The sequence below is a fragment of the Arvicola amphibius genome, chromosome X, assembly GCF_903992535.2.
Source record: "Arvicola amphibius chromosome X, mArvAmp1.2, whole genome shotgun sequence".
Taxonomy (NCBI): domain Eukaryota; kingdom Metazoa; phylum Chordata; class Mammalia; order Rodentia; family Cricetidae; genus Arvicola; species Arvicola amphibius.
This window is the reverse complement of record NC_052065.1, coordinates 51854487-51869995: the sequence shown is the minus strand read 5'-3', so window position 1 is coordinate 51869995 and position 15509 is coordinate 51854487. Positions and strand designations below refer to the sequence as shown.

The 15509-nt window shown below is 36.8% G+C and overlaps 1 protein-coding gene across 1 annotated transcript in view; it reads right to left on the bottom strand.

The window, feature by feature from the left end:
- Positions 1 to 2348: 2348 nt before the first annotated feature.
- Positions 2349 to 15509, bottom strand: part of Klhl15 (kelch like family member 15) — a 43892-nt gene continuing 30731 nt past the window's right edge. Inside the window, exon 4 of the mRNA XM_038317023.1 lies at positions 2349 to 3836. Coding sequence (XP_038172951.1) covers positions 2727 to 3836 — 1110 coding nt within the window. The 3' untranslated portion in view covers positions 2349 to 2726. The remainder of the gene's footprint in view (positions 3837 to 15509) is intronic.

The window sequence follows — 15509 nt, the reverse complement described above, 5'->3', positions numbered from 1 at the left end:
GACATGTAAGAAAACAAGTGATGCCAACTAAAAAGGGCAATCTAAGAAAATTTACTATTTTTTGTAACATCTACCATTTAAAATGTAAAGTGGAAGATGACACATTTAAAGATCCTAACAGTTAAACCATATAGTTTCAAACCACTTACTGAGTTTTTCAAAATGACAATCTTGTTCATATACAATGCATATAGACAAAGTGGTTCCAAATGAAGCACAGAAAAGCTTGAAAAAATTCTATGAAAAATTTTCCATAGTTTAGTATAACAAAAATAAATCTCTTGCAGCTATTAAACCATAATTTTAAAAGGGAATGTAAGTTATTTGTGGATTTATAATCTAAATTAGAACTACGATTTCCTCATACATTCAGAACCCAAGCAATAGCAACTAGTCTTAAAGCTCAAAACTGATTATTACTAAGATTATAGTCAGACATGACTTACATGAAGCTGAACCCAGAATTAGTTCAAGTTAAGATATCATGAATTTTCTGAAACAATCATTGACCCTGGCTTTGTATATTCCAAATGGAAGACCGAGAGTATTCAATTGTTTACGAAGATGTTGACTACACAGGACTATGAAGTTGTATCAAAGCAATTAAAGAGAACTGCCACTGGAGTGTAAAGCCTCTGATAGGGTACCCTGTCTGATAGCCTCTTCTTGCTCATTTCCAACAAAAGATATCAAGAAAAATAATGAAGACATTTTCTTTAAAGACACACAAATAAACTTCTAAGTATAGTAGAAAAATAGATGGCTAACCTATAGTTTCAAAAAGCAAAATAATTAAACTTACTTTTAAAATAAAAAAACCCTTTAACCATATTCTAAGGGAAACTCAAATATCAATTTTATTTTCAGAAATCAGAAATAAATGAAACGCCACCTAATAAAAATGGAAGGATCACATACAAAAGAAGCCACTATTCTGATTCCTGAAAGAAAAAAAGGTTTTCTTTAGAAAGTGTACCTGACACTTTCTAAAACTCAAACACCTGGCTTTACAGTTTTGAAAAATCAGACCTTATTCACACCATGAATCGCAACATGGGGGGAGGGAGAGAAAAACCCCAAATCTTCACATTTCCATTATTTCACACTTCCATTTTATGTTCAATGGTGCCAGCAGCAAAAACAAAACAAAACAAAGTAACTAGAAAATTTTATACAACAGCAGCCATATAGAAGGCATTGCAATATTGCACCAAAATCCACAGATCTGGCAGGCTATGCCAGTCTAAGATTTAATCAGATATAGACTGCTCATGAGAAAATGGCATCAATTTGAATGATCCACTCACACGGATCACTCTTAATTTTGTCAGCTGTATTTTCTTCCTTCGCATTTGAAGAGTTGAAATGTGCAGTTAATCCTAAACTATTTATTATAAATGCCATTAAAACAGCTATTCAAGCTTCATTTCAAACTTTCAGGTGACTATCCTTCATGCTAGTAGCTTCCAGAAACTAAAAAGACGCTGAGGGTTAACGTATCTCTCTAGTGCCACTGAATATTTTGTACAAAGTGATCAAGCAGATATAACCAGTAACATCAGAACTCCTTTCTCACCTCTCAGTTGAAACTGAGCTCAAACTGTGTAAGAGTTGCTGCCCCACATTCACCACCTGCAGCAGCCTTACTGAAGAGAAACTATGGGAGTTGCACTTACTTTTACGAGGCTTTTACTTAGGAGTCGGGTATTACCTGACTTTTAAAAGTGCTTGTACACTGCAGGGTGAGAGCTTGACACAGAGCACTCGGATTCTCACTAAAATAGGGTAACCAAGATTAAACAGACTGCAAAGAAAAACATTTTCAAACAAGAAAAAAATACATTAATATGAAATATTAATGATTTGATTTGAAAACAAAATGTGAAAGTTCTTTATCCATACATGTTTCAGAAATATGAGTTTAAATTTTACTGAACTAGTATGGACTGAAGACTACTTTGATACTGAATGAGGACTCCAGTTATTTTAACTTTCTAAAAACATTAATACAGTAATGACATTACATCTAAATTTTAACAAGTATGGCGAACTGTGTGTGCAAGTGCACTAGCTTAAAAATATAGAATCCTAATCACGCATAAAAGGGATATGCCTTATATATATATATATATATATATATATATATATATATATATATATATAGGATGTACGCGAGTATGGATATGCTTTCACTAACACAATGCAGATAAGAGAAGGCAGCTTAGAAATAGTGTTCTGATATAAAAAACTTTTGTAGAAAATTTAAATTTTTGCATTTTCAGCAAAAGCCATGCAAAAAGGTCAAGAGTTTTAAACTTTTAAATAATAAACCAAAACATATAGCAGACTAAAACAATGTCTAAAAAGAGTTCAGATAGAGAGGGACTGAAATCACATCCAGTGACACTTATTGGGTCTTCTCTTAGAAGATGCACAAATCCTACACTAACATCTGAAATAAATGTTTAAAGCAGAAAAATCAACATCCCTGGTAAGGGGAGCAGTATAAACTGCTTTTGGAAGTAGTTTCAAGAGCTAGCGCTTTAAATGAACTTATTGCATGAGTTTGAGGCCACTGAAAGGAAAAGAAAGATGCTAGCACAGAATGAAAACTTACAATATTAGACCAATGGCTTTGATAGTAAAACTGGTGAGGTTTTTCTTGATGCTTTTAAACTATTACAAATGCTTTATTTGCCTTTTTATTTTTAGGAAGAAAGATGACATCAGTTGCAACGCCTAACCTCATCCAGTACATACTCAGGAAAATGTAGGTTGCACACTTGTAAACCATCCAGCTTGCAGGGCATTCGAGGATACTCGTCTTCCTTCCACTTATTTTCATCTGGGTCAAAGGTGAGAATGGAATCACTGTAATGACCATTGTAACAAAGCCCTCCAAGGACCATTATTTGTTTGTCCAGCACAGTCACACCATGGCCACTTCTACCAATTGGCATGGATGACAAGATGGTCCACTGATCAGTATCTGGGTTGTACACCTCTGTGGAAGGGCAGCCCTGAGATTCAAAAGAGGCCCTCAAGATCACACAGACACCACCGAAGACATAAAGCTTGCCATTATAAGATATCATCTTGTGAAAGCATCTGGCATAATTCATCTTGCTCTTATTTTCCCAGCAATTGGTGACTACTTGAGTTCTCCTGGTCCGCTGTTCTATGGTCCCTTCTTTACTGGGATCAAACACACATACTTGTTTAGATGTGGAAGACGAAGTGATTCCTCCAGTGATAAACAACTTGTTATTGAGTACTGTCCCCTCATGTCCATATTTGTTAACTGGATAAGGATCTACAAATTCCCATTTATCATTAATGATATCATATCTTTCTGTCGAGTAGAAAGTTTCATCTCTTGTTCTGCCTGCTACAGCATAAATAAATTTCCCAATAACACCAACAGCAAATTCTGAACGGGGTACAGACATGTCTGCCATGCGCAGCCAAGAATTTTGTCTTGGATCATACCTGAACACTTTTGAAGATGCATGGAATTCGCCATCTGGGCCCAGTTCTTCTCCACCTAACAGGAATACAAAATTATTGATAATAGCAAGGCAGTCTGGCCTCAGAGGTACTTGGGGGCCCTCCAGTTCCCACCAGGTTCTTGGTTTCTTTAGAAGAAGTATTTTACTATTAACCATGCTATGTCCAATCATTCCTCGGAATACTGTAGTTTGTGGTTTGGCAGAACGAATACGGCTTGATTTCATGTCTAACAAGGGCTGCTGGTGAATGTTCTGGAAGTAATTCAATGCTTGGTCAACTTCATAGCGTAGCTGTCGAGAATATCTATAAAATTCTGAGGTTTTAACCTAGGAATAAAAGTAAAAGAATTTAACCAAAAGATAATGCATAAATGTTAAGCAAACTATCAATGCCTACTATGATCAAGATATTTTAAGAGTCCTTTGCTAAAACTGTTTTTTCCTGGAAAAATTATTTTGTTTTCTACAAAGCTTTTTCGTTGTATTTGTTTCTGTAACTTGCACTTATAATTACATGTATATGTTCCCCCAAGCCTTTAAAAGTAAACAATCTCTTTTTAAGGAATAAGTTAATTTTTAAACAGAACAGGATTTATAAAAAAGTCTTATCAGACACTATTATATGTTAGGCCCTAGGCTGCAAGTGGTGATCAGGTCATAAACAGGGCTTCATATTAGAAAAAGATCTCATCTGTAGTTTTCTTAACCAGTGATATTACATACCATGAAACAACCTCAAGTGCATCATTTGGAGAGCTATGGTAGTGAGTTAGTGAAAATTTTATATACACACACAATTCCCAGAAGGTTTTTGACATGAAGATTTAGTATGTCATCAACAAATCCTATTAAGTAATAAACCAGCAGAAAATAGGTCAACTTTTCCTTTGTTTTTGTAAGTAGAACTACTTTAACATGACTACTATCAAGATCTTAGGAAGTACTTCTAAGAGCTATACTAAGCACTACTGGGAGATAGAAAGGTAAGTATAAGAAGCAGCTTATGCCAGGTGGTGGTGGTGCATGTCTTTAATAGCAGCACTCGAGAGGCAGAGACAGGCAGATCTCTTGTGAGTTCAAAGCCAGCCTGGTCTACAAAGCAAGTTCCACGACAGGCTCCAAAGCTACAGAGAAACCTCTCAGAAAAAAAAGAAGAAATTGTTTATTTCCTCAAAGAACTTAGGATATATTTATAAAAATTAAAGCATAGTATTTAGAAAAATTAAAGCATACATAAATTGGCCAAGTTGACAGGTATGAAGTAGTATGGCACATCTCTTTATAATAGCACTTTAGATATAGGTGTAAGAACTATCAGTCAGGCTGTGGTGGTACATGCTTTTAATCCCTTTAATCCCAGCATTTAGGAGGCAGAGGCAGGAGGATCTCTGTGAGTTCAAAACCAGTCTGTCTTACAGAGCGAGTTCCAGAACAGCTAGGGCTCTTACACAGAGAAACTCTGTCTAGGAAAAAAAAAGCTATATTTTATATATATATACCTAAATTCGCCGAGAAATACTTTGTAAAAGAGGATGCTGGAAATCAGAGAAAAAAAATCCTGTTTTCAATAACAAGGATTCACTATTCTGAGGGCTAGAGATGTAGTAGAGTACTTGCCTACCATGTGGCAAGGACCTGGGTACCTTCTTCAGCAATGTAAACAATTCTCCAGATGACCATGATTAATTTGACAGAGTAGGAAAGTGAGAACTTTAATGTGATTTGTGGATTTAAACTTAAGATATTACATGAGTGGTGGATTATAGATATGAGAAAAGCAGCTAGGCTTTGGGAGAGGTATTTATTTCCCTGGCAGGAAAATTGCTGGCAGGGTGCTGAAGGAGGAAATATCTAGGAGCCTGTTGGAAATCCAAAATGATAGCTCAAGAAAAAGTCAAAAGCAGGTATATGAGCTTTCTCTCTTCTCAGGTGTTTCTCATTAATCCATCCTGTCATGAATTCTCCCAGGTAAATCCAAAAAGATATCAAAATTAAATGTTTCAACTGTATTTAATATAACTGTTGTCCTTTGTAACTCCAGGCATTTCATTTATGCAAATAAGACCATCACTTTGATATGGAGGTTCCCTCCATGGGCTTCACTAGACTAGCAAAGGCAAAATGTCTTGTCTAACTCTAGAAGATGGTAAACAAGAGCTGTGTTGGGCACTTCATATGTGTAGGTCTTGATAAATTATTCCACCTGTAAGAGAACAATAACAATCCCTGATTTTCTGCTAAGAAAACTGAGGCTTAGGATATTACGTGACTTACTCGCTCAAGTTATTCACTTAACTAAACTGGTAGATCCAGGATCTGAAGACAATTTTACTCTAAAGTGAGTATTATTTCCAGTATGTTGAGAATACATCTTCCATTCTGCTTTAGAAAAAATTTGTTTTTGTCAAAACAGGGTTTCTCTGTGTAGCCATAGCTGTCGTAGAACTCACTCTGTAGACCAGGCTGTCCTCAAACTCACAGAGATCCACCTGCCTCTGCATCCCAAGTGCTGGAATAGAAATTTTTTGTGTATTTTCCATCTTTACATGGCTTTTTTTATTGAACTACACATTTTTCTCTGCTACCCTCCTTTCCTCCCCTTTCAGGGATAGAAAAAAAATTAATAATATGTTCAGTAATAAAAAACCTAGCTAGCCAGGTGGTGGTGGAGGTGCACATTTTTAATCCCAGTGCTAGGGAGGCAGGGTCAGGTGGATCTCTGCGTGAATTTGAGGTCAGCCTGGTCTACAGAGTGAGTTCCACAATGGCCAAAGCTACAAAAAGAAACCCTATATAAAAAAAAAAGAAAGATAAAATCCTAGCAAGGAACTGGACCTAATGACTCATCTCAAAGAAAAGAAACTATAACTGTCCTTAGCAAAAACTGATGGCCTGGTGTGTTAGTGCATGCTTGTAATTTTAGCACTTGGAAAACAGACATGGGGACCAGAACTGCAAGACCATCTCTGACTACATAGTAAATTTTAAGCAGCTTGGGCTACCTGAAAGTCTGTCTCGAAATAAAAAAAAAGTCAGTTACTGGGATGACAGTGATTACAAATTCCGCTCAATTCTATTAAAACAAGTGTAGAATTCAGCAAATAAAAACTATGAACAAATGACTGCAATAAAGAAAAATATGAAAAAGACCCAATCCTTTATCATTTTAGTTCACATATTTAACATGGAAAGATGCTCACAGAATATTCAGTCGTTTATTTTTATTTTATTATTATTATTGTTTGTTTTTCCAGACAGGGTTTCCCTGTGTAATGTTGGCATTCCTGGAACTCACTCTGTAGACCTGGAAGGCTGGCCTTGAACTCAGAGATCCACCTGCCTCTGCCTCCCAACTGCTGGGATTAAAGGTGTACACCATCATCACCTGGATTAGTCAGTTATTTTATTGGTACTGATTACTGAACTCAGGTCTTGAATGCCAGGCAAGCATCCTACCAACTGAGATATATCCCAAACCCTCACAGTATGTTCTGTTCATTTTTCTGAAGAACAACAGTACCCTGGCACTATACCAATCAAATACATTTTTATATAAGCTTACTTACATTAGTAGTGGTTCCCTCTGGAATTTCACGAATATTTTTGGTTCTTTATCATGTATCATATTTGTGAGTAAAACGGAGTCTTTCCATTTTAAAAATGGGTCCCAAAGTGGATGGGGGTGGGATAGGGGTCAGGAGAAGGGGAGGGAGTGGGAACTGGGACTGGTATGTAAAATGAGAAAAGACTGTTTCAAAAAATAAATTGCCAGGCTATGGTGGCGCAAGCTTTTAATCCCAGCACTTGCGAGGCAGAGGCAGGTGGATATCTGTGAGTTCAAGACCAGCCTGGTATACAGGGTGAGTTCTAGGACAGGCCCCAAAGCTACAAAGAAATCCTGTCTTGAAAAAACAAGACAGACAGACAGACAGACAGACAGACTGACAGACTGACTGACTGACTGACTTTTTAAAATGGATTCCAAAGAGTTGGAGATATACAACTCAATCACAGATTACTTGCCTAGCCTATGTAAGCCCTGGGTTTGGTTCCCAGAACCCTGAAAAAAGAAGTTAAGACCATCAAAACTCTACATCAAGCCAGTCATGATGGCACATGCCTGGAATTCAGTAAACAGCAGGTTAAGTGGAAGTTGAGCTGGATTACCTAGTGAAATATTGTTTTGTTTTGTTGGGGGAGGTGTGCAGACATGATAGTTTAAAATTTCATGAGTAAAAATGAGTGTTTTTCTACTTTCCTTTCTTATTCACTCTTTCTATAAATTGTCTAATAGTGTGCTGTATTAATTTATCATTTCCTTTTTGATTTGTTGGAACTAAAAGTTCATACTCTGTAAGTATGGACTAACAAGAATTAATGATGTATGATTAACAAAAATTAAGCATCCTAACAGTCAGAAAGACCAGGTGTTTAAGGTCATCTTCAGCTACACAGGAAGATGGATGCTAGCCTGAGCTACATGAAATCCTATCTTGAAAGAGAGAAACAAAAAGTAGGGAGGAGAGAGAAAAAATGAATTAGCAGGGACCACAAACCTCAACTTACAAATTTAAGGGTTTAAAGTGCACAACCAGTGGCCTGGGTGCCACACAAACTCCTAAATAATAGAATTTTGTCCAGCATAGTAATTAAACATCTTGACAAGCAATCCAGTATGGAGATTAAGAAGGAGATGAAGAATTCAATTTCTGATTTGAGAACACATTAGCTGTACAACCTTGAACCTTTTGTTTTTTAAATGTGCAGTTGTGTTTGGCCTACATGTATGACTCTCTGAGGGTGTTGAATCCCCTGGAACTGGAGTTACAGACAGTTATGAACTGCTATATGGGAATTGAACCTGGGTCCTCTGGAAGAGCAGCCAGAGCTCTTAACCATTCAACCATCTTTCCAGCCCCAACCTTGAACCTTTAATCCTGTTTCCTCATCCTGTTATTATTGGGATATCACCTATGCTTCTTAATTTTGGAGCAGAAGATGACTGAGATAGCTCAAGTGCAAAGGGTTTAGTTTAGTGTTGTCATGTGCCCATGTACAAAATTCATTAGCTGTTATATTAAAAGTTAGTCTGTAGAAAGAGACGAAGCTATTTTGGATCTAACTGAAACATGACTGCTAATATACTAATAGAACACTACTTTACAGAAAGCAACCGTGTTCAGAGATTGAGAAAGGAGAAAGCTTCATATCCTAGACAGGAAGCTCTCAGCTTTTTCCAAAAAAAAAAAAATCAGGAACTTTGCAAGGAATCTTAGGAAGGCTTGGAGGTTCTGTGAAGTATAACACTAACTCTTTAACTGCAAAACACCCTCAGGAGAGAAATGAGAAAGTAACCTGATGTAGCAGTTATCTGGAATTCAGATGCTAAGAAACAAGCTCATAGAGCAAGTATTATGAAGAGTAGAATGAAACTGTAAGAATGCAGTAAAATGCTGGATCTTCACAAAGTATTGAATATTAAACAAAAAGCATCTTAAAGTAAAAATTAGAAGAAAAACTGAAATTAACAACAGAGAGGAAAAAACCTCAGGTGGCACACACCTTTAATCCCAGAACTTGGGGGGCAGAGTAGATGGATCTGTGTGAGCTATAGATAAACCCAAGTTCCAGGCCAACCAGAGACTCTATCTCAAAGAAAAAATAATTAGTTGAATGAACTATGGTATATACCATCATTTTAATGATTGTGTATGATGTGAAATGAACGCAAAATGTACTGACAGATATTCAAAATGTTAAATGAGATAAACCAAAGAACAGTACATATATTCTTAAATGAAAATCAACTATTTTATAGTTGAAAGCACATATGGGGGATCCACATATGTGTTCAATACACAACTACCAGCAAGTTCCTGAGGTCTACCCCAATTTGATTCTATATGGGTCAGAATATATTTTTTTTACAAGGGTCATAGCCTTTTTTGTAATAATCAGTTTTAAAAGGTACCTAATTTGCCCCAAATCAAGACAACTGGATCTCTGGTGTCAACAAGCCCTCTGATTCTAGAGGTAATGACTACCAGCAGGAACAGTAAATAGGAATTCCAGTGTCTCAGAAGACTAGGCTAGATGACCTGACATCCCCTTCCACATTCTAACACTGCTTCTTACAGACCTCATCAAATTGGCCCAGCTTACCTGCTTTGGGACTCATTTTCCAGTCTTGCATTTTCTACCTAATCTTCTAGTTTCACTGCCCTCTTCCCCATACACTCTATTGTGCTTTTTTGAAACCTGAGTTCTAAAGAGCTTACAAAATTTACTTCAATTCTGTGTTCAAGCTCAATAAAACTGTTCTACCTCTAACTCTCCAATAATGCCATTTATGCCTTTTGAAACAGCTACTTAGATTCATATACTTTGGCGGGCGGTGGTAGTGCACGCCTTTAATCCCAGCACCTGGGAGGCAGAGGCAGGTGAATTTCTGTGAGTTTGAGGCCAGCCTGGTCTACAAGAGCTAGTTCCAGGATAGGCTCCAAAATTACATAGAAACCCTGTATCAAAAAATTCTCTCTATATAAAATCTTCCAGATTATTAAAGATAAATGATCTGAAAGAAATAAAAATAGTTAATAATTTTTAGTTAAGCAACACAAGTAAATTCTAGAATTCATGAGGAATATTTTTGTATTTACAGAAATATACTCTACTATATATTTTATTCATATATGTAGTAAAGCAAGCCAAATAAAAGGTTTAATTTTAAAAATAATTTCTCAATAAGTCATGGAATAGTGCTTATGGAAATGTGGTTCATTTTCAGGTAATAAGTTGAAAAATTAAGACTTCAAGCCAGGAGGAGGTGGCACATACCTTTAAACCCTGAACTTGGAGACAAAGGCAAGTGAATCTGAGTTTGAGACAACATGGTCTACAGAGTGATTTCCAGAATGGCCAGGGCTGCACAGAGAAACCCTGTCATGAAAACACAATAAAATAGTAATACTTCAAGGCCTAAAATCTAAACATTCCCCCTTTTCCTTCTTGCTCCTAGCCTTTTCTCCAGTCATTCTGACATTTGGTGTTTTTGTTGTTGTTTGAGACAGGGTTTCTCTGTGTAACAGCCCTGATTGTCCTGTAACTCGCTCTGTAGACCAGAATGACCTCAAACTCACAGAGGTCTACCTTCTTATTCCTCCCAAGTGCTGGTATTCAAGGCATGTGTTACCACTGCCCAACTAACTTTCAGTCTTTTTTCTTTCAAAGTGATGGAGATGAATCCACGCTAAGCTCTCTAGATGTTCAGCTCCCTTTAATCCTTTTAATTTTCTGTTTTTCTATTATCTCTCCCAACTTATTTAAAAGGGCTACTTCTCTTACACATCAGCAAAGAGGCCCTTATTCTCTTGACTTTGTTCTTTTTGATTAAAAAGGGGAATACTGAATTTTTTTTATTTGAAAACATGTTCTTACCATATTGTCCTTGCTGGCCTAGCACCCATAGAGATCTGCCTGCCTCTGTTTCCTGAGTTATAGGATTAAAAGTATGCACCACCATGCCTGGCTCAAGATTGAGCTTTCAAATTCCTGTTTTCAATAGGTTCCTGTATACTAACTAACCCCTAACATACTGACTGCCTTTATCAAGGTTCTAACAGCAGTCAAGATCTAGGCTTCTGACATTCTTGAAGAAACTATAAGCCTGAACTGAATCCAAGTCAGAGGTAGGGGGTAAAAGTACTCTGTATACACAGCAGATTTCAAAGTCTAAAACACAGTGTGGGTTGCGTTTTTAGAAAAAAAAACCTGCATATGCATTAATTCTGGGCATCTTAGTCTATGGGACCTGAGAGGAAAGATTAGCAAAAAGGAGACCAAAGTAACTGGGAGTATGTTTAATGCTGGCCTAGCTCCCAAAAGAAAACCCACCCATTTTTGTTTTCACTCCAAGGAGCAAATGAGTTAACTGCTCATTTAAGCAATTTAGTGTTCTATCTGCATGAATACTATTTCATAGTTGAAGAGGATTTTAAACTTTTCAACACAGCTTACCAGAAATTCTGTTCAAACTTCTAATTTTCTTTCTTTAAAAATATGTTTACAGGGCTAGGTAGATGGGTAAGAGCACTTGCTATGAAAGCAAGGGACCTCAATTCAAATCCCCAGCACCCAGGTAAAAGCTCAGCATGGCCAGAATTGGGGGTCAGAGAAAAGCAGATTCCAGGAGCTCAAGGGCTAGTCAACTTCACTAAAACGGCAAGCTTTAGGTTTAGTGAGAAACTTTCTCAAAAACTAAGGTGTAAAGTGACAGGAGACTTCCAACATCCTCCTCTAGCCTCTTTGCTTGTACCACAAGTACCCTCCATACATACAGAAATACTTAATTCACACGTGCACATATAATACAAATACATACCCCAAATATTACTGTCAAATAAACACAGCACTTTTTCTCATGTATTTCTAAAACTGTGAGGAAATTTCCACTTATTCTAGCTCTAACTGAAGTAATTAGATATAAACAAAGTCTTTTCAAGAAGTTTTGACTAAACAGTGCTAAAATTACAAGTAATAATAGTTTGACTGCTGGATTTAAGTTTTACTTCAAGCAAGTATCAGGATCAGACATGTTCCAAAACATACATGAAGGGATTGCAGACCTATAATAACAGGATCTAACTACACTTTACCCACGGGCTGTACTTCAATTAATGAGAATATCATACCACAAGCATAAGATTAAGAACAGTAACTATGTCAACAGTAAACTGTGAATGCTGATGGAGAAACTGGAGGATTAGTGTTTGGTGAAGAACACTGACGCCACTATATTCTAAGGCATACTTTAGATACTGAAACCCTCATCCATAAATTCTACCAGTTCCTAGGTGACTTCATAATGCTTTAGGCTTGTTTTAAAATGTAGCTCTGATTTTCGGGTGTGTATGCATATATGCATGTGGTCACCAGAGGTCAATCTTGGATGTCATTCTTCTGGTGTTCACCTGTTTTTCTGACAGGATTTCTCACTGGCCTGAAATTGGCAAATTTAGCTAGGCTGGTCACCAGGACTCTAATACCTCCGTGCTAAGATTATAAATGTGCAACATCATGGCAGACTTTTTTCCTGCATGGGTTCTAGGAATCAAACTTGGAGCCTCATGCTTTACCAAATGAGCTATTTCCCCGAGAAAAAAAAAGTAGGGTTTTTTTTTTTTTTTTGCTTGAGGGGGTGTTTTATTGTTTTTTGTTCTTGCTGTTTTGAGACAGGGTTTCTCTGTGTATCCCTGGCTGTCCTGGAACTCACTCTGTAGACCAGACTTAGAGATCTGCCTGTCTCTGCCTCCCTAATGCTGAGATTAAAGGAGTGTGCCACCACTGCAGGTTTTTGTTGTTTTGGGATTTGTTGCTGTTGTTTTTGAGATAAGGTCTTATGTAGCTCTGGCTGTCCTGAAACTGTGTAGACCAAGTTGTCCTCAAACTCAGATTTGCCTGTCTCTGCCTCCTGAGTGCTGGGATTAAAGGTTCAATTTAAAGGTTTTAGTTTTTTAGTTTCATAGTTTTTAAAGCCATGAACTCTAGGTGAGCATTATGACACCGGCCTGTAATTCAGAAAGCTGAGGCAAGGAAGTTAAGCCATCCTGGGCTAGATGAGATCCTGTCTTAAAATATTAAAGTGCTAGAAAGCTTTTCTGAAATATTATTTTCACTGACTTGAATTTTCACTAATACATATTTTAAGCTATCAAAATTGTCAAAGTGGTAAATATTATATTACATAACATGGGTATGTATATGCCATTGTGTATGGATTAAGATCAGAGGACAACACTCTCCTTCCACCATGTACATCCCAGAGATTGAACTCAGGTCATCAGGCTTGGCAGCAAGTACCTTTACCCACGGAACCATCTTGCCAGCCCAAAGAAGTAAATAGCCCCAAAATAAACATTTATTAAGTACAAATATATTCTCAGTGATAGAAAAAGTACTATTCTAAATTCTGTACAACAACAGATACACATTATGGCCTTTCCTTCCTAAAAACATTAGCATTGCATTTAAAAAAACTGTAGGGACTCATCATAAAGCCCAGTGGTAGAGTACATGCCTTTGGGTATTCTAACCAGAAAAAAATTAATTTTTATATAAATCCAGTTTTGAGGTAAAACAGTGAATTATGCTTAACCAATGAGGGGAAAACACACTATAGAGTCTGAATATCATGAGGTAATTCATAAAACAATGTGTCTGGAATAAGAATGATGGGTTTACTTAAAGGAGAATATATCTATATAGTCTGCTTTCTTAATAAACAGGCAATCAAATCAACTGTAAAACCCTAAATACAAAACAGAACTAATTTGTTTTTCTATCCTCACTTAATAATTTTGAAGCTAGTTCATATTAATATAATATCTAGAGGGTCAACATCATGCTGAGTATTACCTTATGGATATTTATGATTTATAAAGATGCTCCTGTTCAAAAATGTTAAAATATGGACTCAAGATTGTAGCTAAGTGAAAAAAAACATTTTCCTAGCAAGTGTGAGGCCCTGGCTTACCTCCTAATAGCATCAAAATTAAAAAAAAAAGCTGATGCCACCAGACTATGTTTTATTATTTATTTTCTGGCTTTTTGAAACAAGATCGTATGTACACTGTAGCTCAGGATGGCCTCAATCTTAGGCAATCCTCCTGTCTTAGCCTTCCAAGTACTAGAATTACAGGAACCACCATTCCTGCTGTGCCACTATATTAAAGAAATCAACAAATGTGTTCTAATCAATAATTTAATATGGGGGGGGGGCTGGAGAAATGGCTCAGTGGTTAAGAGCATTGCCTGCTCTTCCAAAGGTCCTGAGTTCAATTCCCAGCAACCACATGGTGGCTCACAACCATCTGTAATCAGGTCTGGTGCCCTGTTCTGGCCTTCAGGCAGAAAGAATATTGTATACATAATAAATAAATAAAATAATAAAAAAACATGGGGGGGGGCTCAGAGGTTAAGAGCACTGGCTGCTCTTCTAGAGGGCCTAAGTTCAATTCCCAGCAACCACATGGTGGCTCACAACCATCTGCAACGGGATCTGGTGCCCTCTTCTGGATAGCAGGCATACATGCAGGCAGAACACTATATATATATTATATATAATATATAACATATATAATATATAATCTTAAAAATTGTTACAAATAAGGTCTTTTGTGTAAAATATTTTGCCAAATATGCATTTACTGGATAATTTATTGTATCTATTTATGTATGTGTGGCCATGTACAGTCATGGCATGAGTGAAGAGAAGATCAGAGGATAACTTTTGGAAGTCAGTTCTCTCCTTCTACCATTTAGGTCCCAGGGATGGAGCTCAGGTTGTCAGACTTGGTTACAAGTGCCCTGACCTGCTCAGCCATCTGTCAGACCCATATTGTTTCTTGTTTTTTAAGCCAGACAGTGGTGGTGCATGCCTTTAATCAGCACTTGGGAGGCAGAGGCAGGCAGGTGGATCTCTGAGTTTGAGGTCAATCTAGTCTACAGAGCAAATTTCAGGACAGCCAGGGCTGTTACAAAGAGAAATTCTGCTTCAAAAACAAAAAAGAAAAAAAAACACAAAAGAAAAAACAAAACCAAAACAAGATTAGCCAGGTACAATGGCTCACAACTGCACAAATATAGTGGTAACACTCAGGAATCTAAGGTGGAAGAACTGTCTTAAATTCAAGTCTAACCTAGGTTATATGGTGAGTTCCAGCCAAGCTTAGGTTACCAATGAGACCCTATCACAAAACAAAAATAAAACAAAGAGCATAATTTAAATGATTTAACTCTCTACTGAAATTCATTGTGATAACAGGCCTTATTCCTTGTTAAGAGATGCAAAGGCCATCAAAGCTAGTAAAAATGCATGCCAAAGATAACAGCTTAAGTAAAAATTAAAATTATAGTCTAGTTTCAAAACTAAGAATCTTTTACACAAAAACAAATCATAACTTAACTATGTTTCAAAAAGACAAGATTTAACTTGGAATGAAG